Source organism: Cherax quadricarinatus, chromosome 10 (genome assembly GCF_038502225.1).
Source record: "Cherax quadricarinatus isolate ZL_2023a chromosome 10, ASM3850222v1, whole genome shotgun sequence".
In the NCBI taxonomy this organism is placed as follows: Eukaryota; Metazoa; Arthropoda; class Malacostraca; order Decapoda; family Parastacidae; genus Cherax; species Cherax quadricarinatus.
The window spans coordinates 13672542-13690074 of record NC_091301.1 but is presented as its reverse complement, the minus strand read 5'-3'; the positions used below and the strand labels follow the sequence as shown (position 1 = coordinate 13690074).

At 40.2% G+C, this 17533-nt stretch overlaps 1 protein-coding gene across 3 annotated transcripts in view; it reads right to left on the bottom strand.

The window, feature by feature from the left end:
- Positions 1-17533, bottom strand: part of LOC128687962 (organic cation transporter protein) — a 123214-nt gene that overhangs the window by 67852 nt on the left and 37829 nt on the right. For all 3 annotated transcript variants that reach the window (XM_070083639.1, XM_070083640.1, XM_053775604.2), the window contains one exon: positions 11558-11838. In XM_070083639.1, the coding sequence (XP_069939740.1) occupies positions 11558-11810 (253 nt within the window). In that variant the 5' untranslated portion in view covers positions 11811-11838. Of the gene's footprint in view, positions 1-11557; positions 11839-17533 lie in introns of those variants that run through there.

The following is a 17533-nucleotide window of genomic DNA, read 5'->3' as shown; positions in this document are numbered from 1 at the left end:
ATGCTCAAAAAATCCACCAGTGCTTTATGAGGGATGGAAAATTTGCAGTTAGGAAACAGCCCACTGGGAAGAGATACTTCATCTCTACAGAACATGACCTTAAAACTTTCCTAAGTGAGGCTGGATTAACAGAATCAGAGTAAGGTGCAGATAATACCCACTGTCCACCATTAGTGTTATAATGCCATTAATTTTGTTCCCTTCAAAAAATTTCCAATACCCCAACTACTTTTGAATGTCACTGTTGTATTCAATGACCATTCTACCTCATAGTCTTAATTGTGTTTAATATCTACGGAATCTCTCCCTTTTTACTTCCTACCACTTCATTGTTCTATCTTGTTTTAATTGAAACTAACCATAGCTTGTCCTCAGTATTCTACCTCACTTTAAAAAATACTCTGTCGCCCATTTATATTTTAAAATCTTTATTATAGCCCAACCTTATTGTAAACTTTTTATTATTGCCCATTTTTATTTTATATTTTAGTGCCCAACTTTATTGTCAACTTTTCATCTGATTATTGCACTCTTCTAGTCTTGAGTTAATTACCCAATCTTATACTTGTCCAATTTTACCAATACCTTATTGCCCAATCTATTTTAAACTTTTTATTATTGCCCTTATTGTTTGTAAAGTTTATTACCCAATTTTATTATATACTTTTTTATAAGATAAGGTATGATTTCGTTCGGATTTTTAACCCCGGAGGGTTAGCCACCCAGGATAACCCAAGAAAGTCAGTGTGTCATCGAGGACTGTCTAACTTATTAGGGTCCTTAATCTTGTCCCCCAGGATGCGACCCACACCAGTCGACTAACACCCAGGTACTTATTTGCTGCTAGGTGAACAGAACAACAGGTGTAAGGAAACGTGTCGAAATGTTTCCACCAGTCGGGAATCGAACCCAGGCCCTCCGTGTGTGAAGCGGGAGCTTTAGCCACCAGGCCACCGGGCCTGGTGGCCAATTTTTAAGCTTGTTTATTCAACTCCAACGTTAATATTATCCTGTGTACCATCTTACCATCATATTATAACCAAGTCTTGCCATTTTTATTTTTTATTATGTTTTATTTTCTTTTGCTACCTAAACTTGTGTATTTTGTCTTGTCAAATTAAATTTAGTTATACTCTAGTTCTTGTTAACAACTTATATTAGACCTCAGTGCAATTACAAGTGAGAGTCTTGTGCCATTTTAAACTAGTATTTTTTATATTATTAGATTAAACCTAGTTGTACTTTAGCTCATTCTAACTCAATACATAGACAACACCAAATTCATTATATTAGACCTTAGTGCAATTACAAGTGAGAGTCTGGTGCTAGTTTTAATTTGTATTTTTATATTTTTAGTTTATACTTAGTTGTACTTTAGCTCATTCTAGCACAACACATAGACAATATCAACTTCATTATGTTTATTATTTACTATACTCTATATGACCAAAGTGCTTTAGCTATATACTTGTCCAAACTTCCCACTACTACAGATATCAGTATTAGAACTCACCGCACAATACAGGATGTAAATCACCACTATCTAAACCTAGAAGATGAATGATCACGTCGACCCTGGTATAAACCTCCACAATGTAACACCCAATCAAAACCTACTGGAAAGTAACTGCCTTTATTACACAGCATCACAAACCAACACTATCCTAAACAGTGCTAAAAGTCTATCAGTTCTTAACTACAACATTAGGTCCTTAAGCAAACACTATGATGACCTCCTGGGACTCCTTGAGCCGCTAAAGACACCCTTCTCCTGCATTATTCTTACTGAGACCTGGCTTAAGCAGGACACAATAGATATCTACCCACTACCAGGATACACAGCAATCCACAACTGCAGACCATACCAAGTTGGGGGTGGTACAGCAATCTATTACTCCAACCAACTATCTTGTATTACCACCACTTGCTTTAGTGATGAATATGGGGAATACATTTTTGCTAATTTTACGGTAAAAAAACTTAAGACACCTATAACAATCGGTGCCATATACCGGATACCCCAAACAAACATCCAAAATTTCAGTGAGAAATTAAAGGCACTAATAACAAACAGACAAATGAACAAGCACCACCTTCTCTTAGCTGGAGACTTCAACATCAACCTTGGCATACTAGATGATCAGCCTGTAACTGATTTCATCAACAATATGAACAACACACTTCTCATACCAACAATAACTAAACCAAATAGGCTCACTGAGACAAGTGCAACCATAATAGACCACATATGGACCAATATACTAGCCCCCCTTAAATCAGGGATAATCACAGACAGCACTACAGACCACTACCCTACCTTCCTCTTAACAAACATTAGTAAGCCACCACTGGAATACAACAAAGTTTCATTTAGACTCCATGACGAGGCCTCAATAAGGAATTTCACAGCAGACCTAGAGACTGTTGACTGGCCTACAGAATTATCCAATGCCAATGGTATTGACGATTGGACAGACATTTTTCTTAACAAATTACTTAGACTATACAACAAACATTGTCCTATAAAAACGAAACAGGTCATGAATAAACGGCTTGGTTGCCCATGGCTAACCAGCAGCATTCTGAAATCCATTGACAAGAAACACCAATATGAAAAGCAATATAGACAGGGCTTAATACACAAAAATATTCTCAAACACTATTCATCAGTTCTCACCAAAGTAATAAAGAAAGCCAAACAACTGTACTACTCCAGCAGATTCACAGACACTAGAGGAGATATAAAAAAGACCTGGAAAACACTCTCTCAGATTCTAGGCACCCACAAACTGAAAAAAAACAAGAATATTGTCCTAACTAAACCTAACAAAACACCACTGCATCCCACTGAAACAGCTAACAAGATAAACGACTTCTTCTCAACCATAGGATCTAATCTTGCCAGTAAAATCCCACGTACCAAAGCCCGTGCCGGGGACTATCTAGATGGGAATTTCCCAAATTCCTTCTATCTTGTACCAACTGAGCCCACCGAAGTCGCTGGGATTATAAAGTCACTTAAAAATAACTCAGGGAACCTGTCTCATGTCCCACCATTATTGTACAAGCGAGCGGCCCATGTCCTCTCGCATGCTATTTCATTACTTTTTAACAAGTCACTAGAAACTAGCACCTTCCCGAAACTACTCAAGACAGCAAGAGTTACACCAATACATAAAGGTGGTGACCCTACAGATGTAAACAATTATAGGCCAATATCAAACTTACCATTGCTATCCAAAATCTTCGAGAAACTCGTGCACAGGAGACTATATTCATTTATAACGTCACAAAACATACTTAACCCCTGCCAATTTGGTTTCAGGAAAAATAAAAGCACTAACGATGCAATTATAAAAATGTTAGATCTGCTTTACACAACATTGGAAAATAAGGATTATCCGCTAGGAATTTTTATTGACCTAAGAAAAGCTTTTGACACAGTAGACCATGGCATCCTACTCCACAAACTTGACCATTATGGTATAAGAGGCCATGCGCTTGCATATTTCAAATCCTACCTTACTAATAGACATCAGTATGTCACCATTAAAAACACAGCATCATCAACACTTGATACTGGAGCTCCACAGGGAAGTGTCCTTGGTCCCCTGCTCTTCCTCATTTACATCAATGATCTTCCAAACGTATGCCAATACCTGAAACCCATTCTCTTTGCTGACGACGCGACTTATGTCATCTCTCACCCTAATCTTGCCACCCTCAACACCATTGTTAATGAGGAGCTGCTCAAAATATCAACTTGGATGACAGCCAATAAACTTACACTTAACACAGACAAAACCTACTATATTATGTTTGGTAGCAGAGTAGGTCCTGCACAACTAAACATTAAGACTGACAGCACTCTAATTGCCAGACATAATGAAGGCAAATTCCTAGGCCTGTACCTCGACAACAACCTGAATTTCAGCACCCATATCAAACACATATCAAAAAAAGTATCCAAAACAGTTGGGATCCTCTCCAAGATACGATACTACGTGCCGCAAAATGCCCTTCTCACACTATACCATTCACTCATTTATCCATACCTCACCTATGCTATTTGTACTTGGGGTTCAACTGCAGCAACACACCTAAAGCCAATAATAACTCAACAAAAAGCCGCAGTAAGAATAATCACTAAATCCCATCTCTTGCAACACCCCCCCCCTCCACTCTTCATAGATCTAAACTTACTCCCTGTTCAGAACATCCACACTTACTACTGTGCAATCTACATATACAGGACCTTAAATTCCAATATTAACCTTGACCTAAAACGCTTTCTCGATAGTTGTGACAGGACCCACAAGCATAACACCAAACACAAACATCTCTACAACTAAACCTTTAAAAAATTCAATGTATTTCAAAGGCCCTAAAATCTGGAACACCCTACCTGAAAACTCTAGAACTGCAGACACATTCATCACCTTCAGAACCACCGTTAGAAAACATCTTATCTCCCTGAAACACCCCGTCAACTAACTACATAAAAACCACCTGGTGGTTCACACTTACACTCACTCACTCACCCATTTGATTATAAGCACAGAAATACGTATCTTAATCTTAAAATAATGATTCCTAACTAGTCACAAGTTTGCCTGTGATACTCCAATATAGAAACTATGTATTGTGCCAAAACAAAAGCATTCACATTGTTAAACTCACAAACTAGTATTTAGTCACTTAGTATTTAGTCACTTAGTATTTAGTCAACTTACTCCACAATTTGTAATAATTTAGGGTTACGAGTTAATCTAAGTTTGCCCGAAATGCCAAGCCTTGCTAGGTGTTCTAGTGGCCCCCTCTGTAATTAGTATTTTATTACATGTAAACCACGCAATAACCAAAATCTGTAAACCCCGCATTGTAATCCTTATAGAGAATAAACTTTGATTTGATTTGATTTGATTTGATAAGCGTGTCGTAAGAGGAGACTAAAATGCCTGGAGCAAGGGGCTAGTAACCCCTTCTCCTGTATACATTACTAAGGTTAAGGATAGGAACTTTTGTTTTTCTTTTTGAGCCACCCTGCTTCGGTGGGATACCTCCAGTTTTGTGGATTTTTTTACATAATTTCCTAAATGTAGAACACATAAATGAATAACATAATCGTGTAATAAAATATGATGCTGATTTGACCCTTTTACGAAATTTAGAGTAGGGATGGGGGTTAGAACAGCTGCTAAGTGACGCTGGGGAGGAAAGGCCATATTGAATTTAATGCGTGAGTACTGGACTTAATTGTGCAATGTAATTTGGCGTTTTCCAATTCCAGTTTGGGATGTTTTGGCCTGAATTTGTAAGAGAAACCCGTGTCAATGTTTCCTGCTGAAGAATTGGGACAGGAAATTTGCAGGATCTCAAGAATTAAGTGTGGATGGTGGAATAGGGGATGTAGGCATCACTCACATGGAAGTACACCATTAATCCTTCCATTTAGATCTCTGCTGGCCAGTTTACCATCTAGGTGTTAGGCAGGTGTTGTGGTGTGATCCATCGACAGTATTTAAAAGGTAAGTGGTAATAAAAAGTTCTTTTCTAATAACACTATTGTATTATATGTATTGTACTAATAGTTTTATTTTTGTGAACCCAGCAAGTAAACCTAAATAACATACAATCCATGTAACTTTAATTACCAGAGTAGCTGGTTTTAATATTATAATTATTAATTTAATGTCAGGTCTAGCTTTTTGTGAGTGGTGAAGAAGTGGGCAGTCGAAGGAGTGGCAATTCAGTGACCTACTGTGACTAAGTCCCACTTATCTCACTCAAATTACTTGCAGGTAATAATTCAGGTAATATTCTGTAAATCCCATGCCAGTGATTTGTTCACACAATAATAATAATAATAATAATAATAATAATAATAATAATAATAGATCTCTTTTTAGTTGTAGCTACAGTGAGAGTGAAAGGTAGGTGGGATACAAGAAAAATAGAAGCAGAAGGTTTATAAACTAAAGGAGGTGGCAATTAGGGTAAGATATAAACAACTGTTGGAGGACAGATGGGCTAGTGAGAGTATAGGCAATAGGATAGAAGATATATGGGGTAAGTTTAGAGTGTTCAGAAGAAGTTGGTGGTTACACGAAAGTGGGTGCGGGAGGGAAGAAGAGCGATTGGTGGAATGATGTAAAGAAAGTAGTAAGAGGGAAAAACTTAGCATATGAGAGGTTTTTACAAAGTAGAAGTGATGCAAGGAGGGAGAAGTATGTGGATAGAAAAAGAGAGGTTAAGAGAGTGTTGAAGCAATGCGAAAAGAGAGCAAATGAGAGAATGGGTGAGATGTTATCAACAAATTTTGTTGAAAATAAGAAAAAAGTTTTGGAGTGAGATTAATAAGTTGAGAAAGACTAGGGAACGAATGGATTCGTTAGTTAAAAACAGGAGAGGAGAGCTATTAAATGGAGAGTTAGAGGTATCGGGAAGATGGAGGGAATATTTTGAGGAATTGTTAAATGCTGATGAAGATAGGGAAGCTGTGATTTCGTGTATAGGGCAAGGAGGAATAACATCTTATAGGAGTGAGGAAGAACCAATTGTGAGTGTGGGGGAAATGTGTGGGGCAGTGGGTAGAATGAAAGGGGATAAGGCAGCTGGGATTGATGGGATAAAGATAGAAATGTTAAAAGCAGGTGGGGATATGTTTTGGGAGTGGTTAGTGTTTTTATTTAATAAGTATATGGAAGAGGGTAAGGTACGTAGGGATTGGTAGAGAGCATGCATAGTTCCTTTGTATAAAGGCAAAGGGAACAAAAGATAGTGTAAAAATTATAGGGGAATAAGTCTGTTGAATATACCTGGTAAATTGTATGGTAGAGTTATTATTGAAAGAATTAAGAGTAAGACGGAGAACAGGATAGCAGATAAACAAGGAGGATTTAAAAAGGGTAAGGGATGTGTAAACCAAGTGTTTACAGCGAAACATGTAGGTGAACAGTATTTAGATAAGGGTAAAGAGGCTTTTGTGGCATTTATGGATTTGGAAAAGGCATATGATAGGGTGGATAGGGGAGGAGGCAATGTGGCAGATGTTGCAGGTGTATGGAATAGGAGGTAGGTTATTGAAATCAGTGAAGAGTCTTTACGAGGATAGTGAGGCTCAGGTTAGAGTATGTAGGAGAGAGGGAGAATATTTCCCAGAAAACGTAGGCTTTAGATAGGGCTGTGCGATGTAACCGTGGTTGTTCGATATATTTATAGCTGGAATTGTAAGGGAAGTGTATGCTCGGGTGTTGGCAAGAGGTGTGAGGTTAAAAGATAAAGACTTTAACACAAAGTGGGAGTTGTCATAGTTGCTCTCTGCTGATGACACTGTGCTTTTGTGAGACTGAAGAGACGTTGCAGAGGTTGATTGATGAGTTTGGTAGCGTATGTAAAAGAAGGAAATTAAAAGTGAATATAGGAAAGAGTAAGGTGATGAGGATAACAACAAAAATTAGGTAATGGAAGATCGGATATCAGATTCGAGGGAGATAGTATGGAGGAGGTGAATGTATTCAGATATTTGGGAGTGGACGTGTCAGCGGATGGGTCTATGAAAGATGAGGTAAATCACAGAATTGACGAGGAGAAAAAGGTGAGTGGTGCACCGAGGAGTTTGTGGAGACGAACTTTATCCTTGAAAGCAAGGAGGGGAATGTATAAGAGTATAGTTATACCAACGCTCTTGTATGGGTGTGAGGCATGGGTTGTGAATTTTGCAACAAGGAGAAGGCTGGAGGTAGTGGAGATGTCATGTCTTAGGGCAATGTGTTATGTGAATATAATGCAGAGAATCCATAGTTTGGAGATTAGGAGGTGTGGGATTACCAAAACTATTATCCAGAGGGCTGAGGAGGGGTTATTGAGATGGTTTGGACATGTAGAGAAAATGGAACGAAATAGTATGACTTCGAGAGTGTATAAATCTATAGTGGAGGGAAGGCGGGGTAGGGGTCGGCCTAGGAAAGGTTGGAGGGAGGGAATAAAGGAGATTTTGTGTGCGAGGGGCTTGGACTTCCAGTAAGAGTGCGTGAGCGTGTTAGGAGCAAATGGAGACAAGTGCTTTTAAGGACTTGACGTGCTGTTCAAGTGTAAGCAAGGTAACATTTATGAAGGGATTCAGGGAAACCAGCAGGCCGGACTTGATTCCTGGAGATGGGAAGTACAGTGCCGGCACTCTGAAGAAGGGGTGTTAATTAATGTTGCAGTTTCATAACTGTAGTGTAAGCATGTCTCTGGCAAGGCAGTGATGGAGTGAATGATGATGAAAGTTTTCCTTTTTCGGGCCACCTTGCCTTGGTGGGGAACTGCTGTGTTAAAATAATAATAATAATAATAATAATAATAATAATAATAATAATAATAATAATAAGATATAAATTCTAGGGTGGTGGGTAGTCGTCAGGCCAGGCTGATGAGAGTGCATACGGTAAGCCAGGGAAGCAGCAGATGGGGGAAGATTTGTTTGTATGTGGCATGCCTTCTATACTTCGCGGCCCCTCAAGGAAGGTTCCTTGATGCTGGTGAGGGGCTCTTGATCTAGGGAATTGAATATGTGCTCCAGTTCCCTGAATTAAGGCTGCATACCTTCCACATCCTCCCACAGGCGCTGTATAACCCTTCGGGTTTAGCGCTTCCCCTTGATAATAATAATAATAATAATAATAATAATAATAATAATAATAATAATAATAATAATAATAATAATAATAATAATAATAATAATAATAATAATATACTTCGCGGCAACAGCACAAGTAGCAACAACAGCTGGAGTAGCAACATGAGTAGCAACAGCAGCAGTAACAATATGAACAGCATTAGCAGGAGTATGAACAGCAACAAAAACAACGGCTTTTGGCATTTTCTGAACACGACAGCACTTAACAACAACAGGTTATGACACGTACTGAACACAGTTGCACTAAGCAACAATTGCTTTTTGACACGTACTGAACGTGCCTGCACCTAACAGCTTTTGACACATACTGAACATGACTTTACTCATTTCGTCATACCATACAAATCAATTGTTAAATTCACCCAGCATCCTTCCCTCTTACCTACAGCTATTCTTACGAATATCCTTTCCCCTCCCTATTCCTATATTTATCTCTTCGTTCCATCCATCACTCTATCCTTACCTCTTATTATCCCTACATCCCTGTACTATACTTTCAGCTAAAAAAAAAAAAGCTTAGAATATTCTTTGAAAGAATATGGCAGTGTACTGATAAAGGCAAAGTTCTAGAGACAAACCCTACGCTAAGATTTGTGTAAGGAAAGTTATGTACCTGAGTCGACTGTACAAAACCGTGATTGTGAGACCTAGAAGATGGGTATAAAGACTGTGCGTCCTCAGGTTAGTGATGGTCTAGGTCGATCCCCAGGAATTTTTTTTATACAGTATTGCCTATGATGTCAGCTAGGTCTGTATCAACTGTACATATCATGTACTTAAATAACAAAAAAAAGCACAATACCGTGACTGGAACGATACACAAATAACCCGCACATAGAAGAGAGGAGCTTACGTCGTAAGCTCCTTACGACGTAAGCTCCTCTCTTCTATGTGCGGGTTATTTGTATATCATGTACTTGTTCCAATAAAGATTATGTATTATTATTAATATATCTATGTTGTAACCATGACGGAGAGAGGTAGTCTAGTCAACCTTCAGCATATAAAAACTGCTTCTTCTTGCATGACGTTTGTGCTAATTACCAGAACAATATGTATGGAGGCGTTGCTTGTAGAGCCATCGCTTATTGCTAACTACCTGACTGCTTGCAAAATCATCCCGTCATCCCTTCGTGGCAAATCCCAACCTTCTTAATAGACACCGGACGATCGAGCCTCTATATGAAACAAAGTATAAATGTAAAATATAAATTTTGAAACAATTAAGATACTCGCACTGTGTCCAATGTCGTGGACACTGTGAGGTTATGATCAAGAGATAACAGCTACCACAAAGTTGCCAATCTGCATTGGTTATGATATAAATAACATCTAGACATACAGTAAGCAGAAAAAGGATAATTAGACTGTGCTTTGCCCTGGAGTGGTACCACTATGTAAAAATTTGTGTTTATCTCTAGATTTTCAGTGACATTTGCAGATTATGCCTCAGTATGTTCATATATCAGTACAATATATTTGTATATGTTAGTATATGTTAAAAAGAATATAATGTGGTATCGCCAAACAATAAATCAGTTTCTCAAACTGAATGCGTGTGAGAGTAACAGAGCTGGCTGAGATTACTGAAATGATAATGAGTTTCATGGGATGGTTAACTCCTAAGAGAGAGAGATAGATAGAGAGAGAGGAGGCGGTGGTTGCTGGTGGTGGAGGAGGTGAAGGAGGGTGTGAAACAGAAGGAAGTGAACGAGGAGGAGGTGGCAGCAGAGGACCAGAAGGTGGAGAAGTCAATGGTTGTGGAGGAAATAAGTGAAGCAAGTGATGGTACTGGACGAGCAGCAGCAGCAGGTTGTGGAGGTGAGGTTGAGGTTATGAATTATTATTAATACGTGAGCAAATTACCTGCAGGAGGCTTACAGGGTATTACCTGAATTATTACTTAAAAGTAATCTGGGAGAGGTAGGTGGGACTTAGTCACAGCAGGTCGCTGAACTGTCACTCCATCGAACCCCACTCACTACCACTCTCACAAAAAGCTAAACTTGACATTAAATTAACAATTACAACATTAAAACCAGCTACTCTGGTAAACTAAAGTTGTGGACTGTATGTGACTTCAAAAGAAATCGATGGGGAGGATCTGTTGAGTATACAACATTTACAGAAAAATATATGTATATTATATCATGAGCATTCACCATTTAATTACTGGATCATAATCATTATTTTTTGGAAACGCACCCTAACACTACCACTACAGCTAGAATTTACGATGGCCAATGCAAAAACTGCTGTACATTATGGGTAAGCGTCACTTAGCTAAGGTGTGCTGCTGAGAAAATCTGAGTCCTCTATTTTTCCATCCTTGTTACCGAACTGTAAGGGTTTTTCCACACTATCCCAATTCTTCAGTAGGAACGTGTCAGCAGTTTCTAATTACGGATTGAGGCCGATATACACCAATTGACCTTCGAGAACGCCTGCCTGATTACATTGCACAATTCAGACCAGTGTTTACACATTAAATTCATTATGGCGTCTCGTCCGCGTCACTCTCCGGCTCTTCCACAGCCCCCTTCACTTAAAATTTCTCGAAGGGTCCAAATAGCATCACATTTTAATACACAATTATTATATTATTCATTTATATGTTCTAACTTCAGGAAAATTATGTAAAACAATTTCCACAGAGGTGTTCGGGGAGGAGGTAGAGGAAGAGGAAGAAGAGGAGGAGGAGGAAAGGTAGTGGTGGTTGAGGAAGAGGAAGAAGTGGTGGACAAATGAGGTAGAATACCATGTGAGAAAAATCACAGTACTGCCGGACCACAATGCGAGAGAAACTCAGTAGCAGAAGGAGAATAAGCAGACGGAAATTATTTGTTTGGAATTGGTTCGAAACAGTTCACTCACCGGCAGACAAGTTATGGAGGGCGCTGAATATACCGCAGGAGGAGGTGACGAAGAAGATCATCCACTGCCACCTTCCGTAGTCGCCCACCTGATGTAGGAGAACTTGGAAAGCCTCACTGCTGGTGTAGGTTGTGGCTGTTTCTTCCATCGCCTCTTCCTCAGACAGCGTAATCGTCTTCTCTGTCTCCTCCCTCAGGCTGTTTGTAGTCTCCTGGGCCGCATCACTGGCTCCCACAGACGAGTTTTTCTCCATGTTGAAGCTTCTGGCTGGTGACTGAAGCCTACAGAGTTATGGATAATTATGTACTTATGACAATTTTATCTTGTTTTATTATTGCAATTTTCCTATTTTTTTATCCGAATGGTATTCGCAGTTTCCTTTGTCGTCACAATTGTTTTCTTTGACCACTGTGTTAATTTAGAAGCTTGACGAGGTTTAGTGAACGATCCTCCCAATCACAGCTAGGATATGGTCACTTATTTGTATAGTAAAATAGTCAATAATCAGCATGTTTACAACGTTAGAGAACGAAAATATTTGTCTGCCACACAATGACCTTTTAGTAGATGAGGAAAAAATCCCTGAACAATACAGAGGGTATCTTGATTGTTTTTAGAGTGAGGAGGTGGTGGGTGACTCAGAAGTGTGAGCTGAGTTCGCAAGGTGGTAAAAACCAAGATGGCCGCAGAATTTAAATTTATGGCTTAAGAAATTTGAATTTAATGAATTAAATCGATTTTCGTCAGAACAGAGGGGTACACCAACATGGGATGAAATACACACAACCGAGGAGGAGGAGGTGAAGAAGCTGCTAAGTGACCTTGATACCTCCGTCAGTAGCAAGTTAGATATTGACCTGAGAGATCAGTATCTAACTTGTTATTGCACTGCAGCTACATACTTCTAATGATAATTTTGTGCTTACTCAGTATCACGATTTAAGTGATTACAAACTTTTCTTGATATAACATTACGTATCAGATCATGTTATGCAGTGAGTCCACGTCAGCGACCTCTCGACACAGTTGCTCTCTTTTGCTCTTCACATTGCAAAACAGACATAAATGCTCTGGAAAAATACCGAGAAATGTGACGAAAGTTAGTTATCGCAAACCTTTCCATGCGAATATATACATATTAATGGTATCTTTTACTACAAAAAAAGCGTCTTCAACTCCCTCAGAGCAGCAGTAAAACAAGTTTAAAACTATAAGGGGAAAGTGCACTCTCCGTTTCTTCTGATTTATTACATTATCAGCTTTTGACTGAGTGTAGTTCCTTCTTCATGACCTCTTGCAGAGGCTGAGTTGCGGCTCTGCCTCGTGAGGATTTTAAGGTGCAGGTAGCGACGAGGTCTCTGCGTGTAGTGACAGAGTGATGTCACTTCAAGCAAAGTGACCTCGTGTACCTCTTATCTCACTTCATTAACTGCTGTTAGATCGCTGTCAACGTTCAATTTTCCAATGTAGTTTGGTTGTATCTATATTTAATCATTTAAATATTTTATGTTATCTTTCAACTTTCCAATGTTGTTTTAAATATTTCTGCTTCTGTACGGTTGTCAGGGTAAAGAATATTAGAAAAAGGACACGAACGAAAAACACTAGGACACTTTATCGGCACTTTATTCGGTCCTGGGAACTTGGCCACTCAGGTCACAGGACTGAAATGTTTCCGATAAAAGGTTCTAGTTTGCATTTCTCTCTTACCAGTAACCTGTAGGTGTTATAATATGTTTATTAGAGTGAAGAATTGACCCTAGAAGCCTGATCCCTTGTGTGAGTGAAGAATTGACCCTAGAAGCCTGATCATCCCCTTGTGTGAGTGAAGAACTGACCCTGGAAGCCTGATCATCCCCTTGTGTGAGTGAAGAATTGACCCTAGAAGCCTGATCATCCCCTTGTGTGAGTGAAGAATGCACCTTGTATGAGGCTTGGTCATACATACGTACATCTTGAACCGCACACAGATTAAATTATCTATAACCTGATAACTCATGCTGTGTGCACTAGGCCCTAAGACATCCAAACATGTCAAGTAGATAACTATGATAAATATTTACATGAAGATCAGATCAAGATAAACAGTCCCTCAGACAGGGTGAGGGACTGATTATCTTAATCTCTTGATCTTCACTGTTCTTTGTATTGGACTAGCAGCGACCTCCAAGCTCCGTACTTTTCTCCAACTATCAGAGCCACCAATGCTCCTATGATGACCTAGTTACAAGCAAAACTGCACTACCCAACGTAGCACCCAGAATGACCATAGTTTACCAACAGTGAAACCTACAAATCGAAAATAATAGAGATCAAAGGAAGACTGCCCTCAAACCCAAAGCAACACCCCGCTGCTAGCCAACAACGTAACCCTAAGCTTTGTATAACTACAACTTCTTCTTAACTACACCAATTCCTGTAGTATTATGAGGCGCAATCTCAGAGGAAACAGCACCAAGGCCAGCAAGAAAACAACGAAAAATCAAGTATTCAACAAGCGTAGCCAGGAGGTCGCCGGCCCAGCAACCACCCCCTCTCACCACCGCTCAAGGCGACACCACAACAATAACAACAAACATGGCTGCCCTCAGCCCATCCACCCCTCTCTTCCCCGGATTCAACCTACCAAGTAGTCTCTCAGGTATGGTGTCACGCTCCTTGTGCAGATATCCCAGAACTAGCTACAAGCAGTATTAAAACAGAGAAGTGTTTTTGGGTATGCCCAAATGAGGAAAATCTGTGGACTAAAATCACAAGGGTATTAAAAGAGGATAACATCAAAGCTGCTTTCATAGAAAACCTGGAAGCTTTCTACAACAGATGGGAACATAAAAAGTCTGGGCTGAATGGTACTGCCCTTGATACTGGCCATGTAGTCACAAACTGTAAGGCTGGAGGTGATGTCCTGGTAGTCAGTAAATGTGGGGCTGATAGTGCTGTCCTGGGAGACAGTAATGGTGAAGCTGGAGGTGCTGTCCTGGGAGACAGAAATGGTGAAGCTGGAGATACTGTCCTGGTAGACAGTAATGGTGAAGCTGGAGATTTTGTCCAGCTAGTCGGGAATTATACGCAGGAAGGAATACATATAAATGACCTCATAGAGGACAGGAGCCATAGTAGGGAAACAAGTGTAGTCAAAGATAAGATAAAACCAATATTGCAAACCAGAAATACCGCAGGAAATAGCAAATAAGAGGACTCCAATAGCAATAGTGAGGATAAATTACCAAAAACAACTGGTGGGAGCTCCATTGTTGGTGCTAAGGAGGATAGGAATAAGACAGGGAAACATGCACCAACAGGGAATACAGTCACAGAAACCCAAGGCAAACGGAAACCAAGCCTGTGCACATACTATGCACTTGGTATCTGCTGGCATGGGAAATCTGGAAAAACAGATGGGACATGCAACTATGACCACCCTAGAAAATGTCATGCCCATATGACAACAGGAAAATGCAAACTCCCTTCCTGTAAGCTTTTTCACCCTGAAATGTGTACCTCTTCAGTACAGGAAAGACTGTGCTATAACTTAAATTGCCAGGCATACCATCTAAAGGGGACAAAAAGATACAAAACATCCAGGCCATGGGAAAACCTGGGTAGCCACAGCCACTCAAGAGGGAGAGGTTTTTTAGTGCCAGGAAGGAAAAAAAACTGGCAGGAAATGGCAGAAATCGTACACCAAATCCAGTCATTCCTGGAGTGGAACCACAGTCGATGGCCTCCACTCCAAACCAACAGATACAGATACTAATGCCGGAAAAAAAATCCCCCCCCAGTACCAACAATACCACCAGTCCGATAACATTCTTCTTTGCAAATATACAGGGTCTAAAGCCAGCAATAAACAACAAAATACCTTTCATCCGTGGACTGCTTGCAGAGGCAAAGGCAATGTTCGCGGCTTTCACTGAGACCCACATAAAGGATCACTTGGACAACGAAATATGGATCCCAGGTTACAACCTATACAGATGTGACAGAGTGAACAGGCAAAAGGGGGGGGTTGGCCTGTACATTGCAGAGTCACTTGTTTGCACAGAACTGCTTAATGCCTCAAATGACGTAGTGGAAGTTTTAGCAGTAAAGGTCGAGAACCAAAACCTAGTCATTGTGGTAGTCTACAAGCCTCCGGATGCAACATCCCAGCAATTCCAGGAACAGCTGTTAAAAATTGACCACTGTCTGGAAAATCTTCCAGCTCCTGCACCCAACATCTTGCTCCTGGGGGATTTCAACTTAAGGCACCTAAAATGGAGGAATATAGCAAATAATATTGTTGCAGTAATAACACCAGGAGGCAGCTCTGATGAAAACTCACACTCACACGAGCTTTTAAATCTCTGCACAAAATTCAATTTAAACCAGCAAATAATAGAGCCTACTAGACTGGAGAATACACTAGACCTCATCTTCACTAACAATGATGATCTGATAAGAAATGTCACCATATCAAAAACAATATACTCAGATCACAACATAATTGAGGTTCAGACATGTATGCGTGGAGCCCCAGACCGACAAAATGAGACTAGTCACGAGGGAGCATTCACCAAATTCAACTTCAATAACAAAAACATAAAGTGGGACCAAGTAAACCAAGTCCTAACCGATATAAGCTGGGAAGATATACTAAGCAACACAGACCCAAACTTATGCCTAGAACAGATTAACTCGGTGGCACTCGATGTATGCACAAGGCTTATTCCTCTAAGAAAAAGGAGGAGTAGATGTAAAATAGAAAGAGACAGGCGCTCCCTTTACAGGCGACGGAAAAGAATAACAGAGCGGCTAAAAGAGGTCAATATATCAGAAATGCGCAGGGAGACACTGGTCAGAGAAATAGCAAGCATCGAACTTAAGCTAAAAGAATCCTTTAGGAGTCAGGAATCGCGGGAAGAACTAAAAGCCATAAATGAAATCGAAAGAAACCCAAAGTATTTCTTCTCCTATGCCAAATCAAAATCGAGAACAACGTCCAGTATTGGGCCCCTACTTAAACAAGATGGGTCCTACACAGATGACAGCAAGGAAATGAGTGAGCTACTCAAGTCCCAATATGACTCAGTTTTTAGCAAGCCGCTAACCAGACTGAGAGTCGAAGATCAAAATGAATTTTTTATGAGAGAGCCACAAAATTTGATTAACACAAGCCTATCCGATGTTATCCTGACGCCAAATGACTTCGAACAGGCGATAAATGACATGCCCATGCACTCTGCCCCAGGGCCAGACTCATGGAACTCTGTGTTCATCAAGAACTGCAAGAAGCCCCTATCACGAGCCTTTTCCATCCTATGGAGAGGGAGCATGGACAAGGGGGTCGTCCCTCAGTTACTAAAAACAACAGACATAGCCCCACTCCACAAAGGGGGCAGTAAAGCAACAGCAAAGAACTACAGACCAATAGCACTAACATCCCATATCATAAAAATCTTTGAAAGGGTCCTAAGAAGCAAGATCACCACCCATCTAGAAACCCATCAGTTACACAACCCAGGGCAACATGGGTTTAGAACAGGTCGCTCCTGTCTGTCTCAACTACTGGATCACTACGACAAGGTCCTAAATGCACTAGAAGACAAAAAGAATGCAGATGTAATATATACAGACTTTGCAAAAGCCTTCGACAAGTGTGACCATGGCGTAATAGCGCACAAAATGCGCGCTAAAGGAATAACAGGCAAAGTTGGTCGATGGATCTATAATTTCCTCACTAACAGAACACAGAGAGTAGTCGTCAACAGAGTAAAGTCCGAGGCAGCTACGGTGAAAAGCTCTGTTCCACAAGGCACAGTACTAGCTCCCATCTTGTTCCTCATCCTCATATCCGACATAGACAAGGATGTCAGCCACAGCACCGTGTCTTCCTTTGCAGATGACACCCGAATCTGCATGACAGTGTCTTCCATTGCAGACACTGCAAGGCTCCAGGCGGACATCAACCAAATCTTTCAGTGGGCTGCAGAAAAC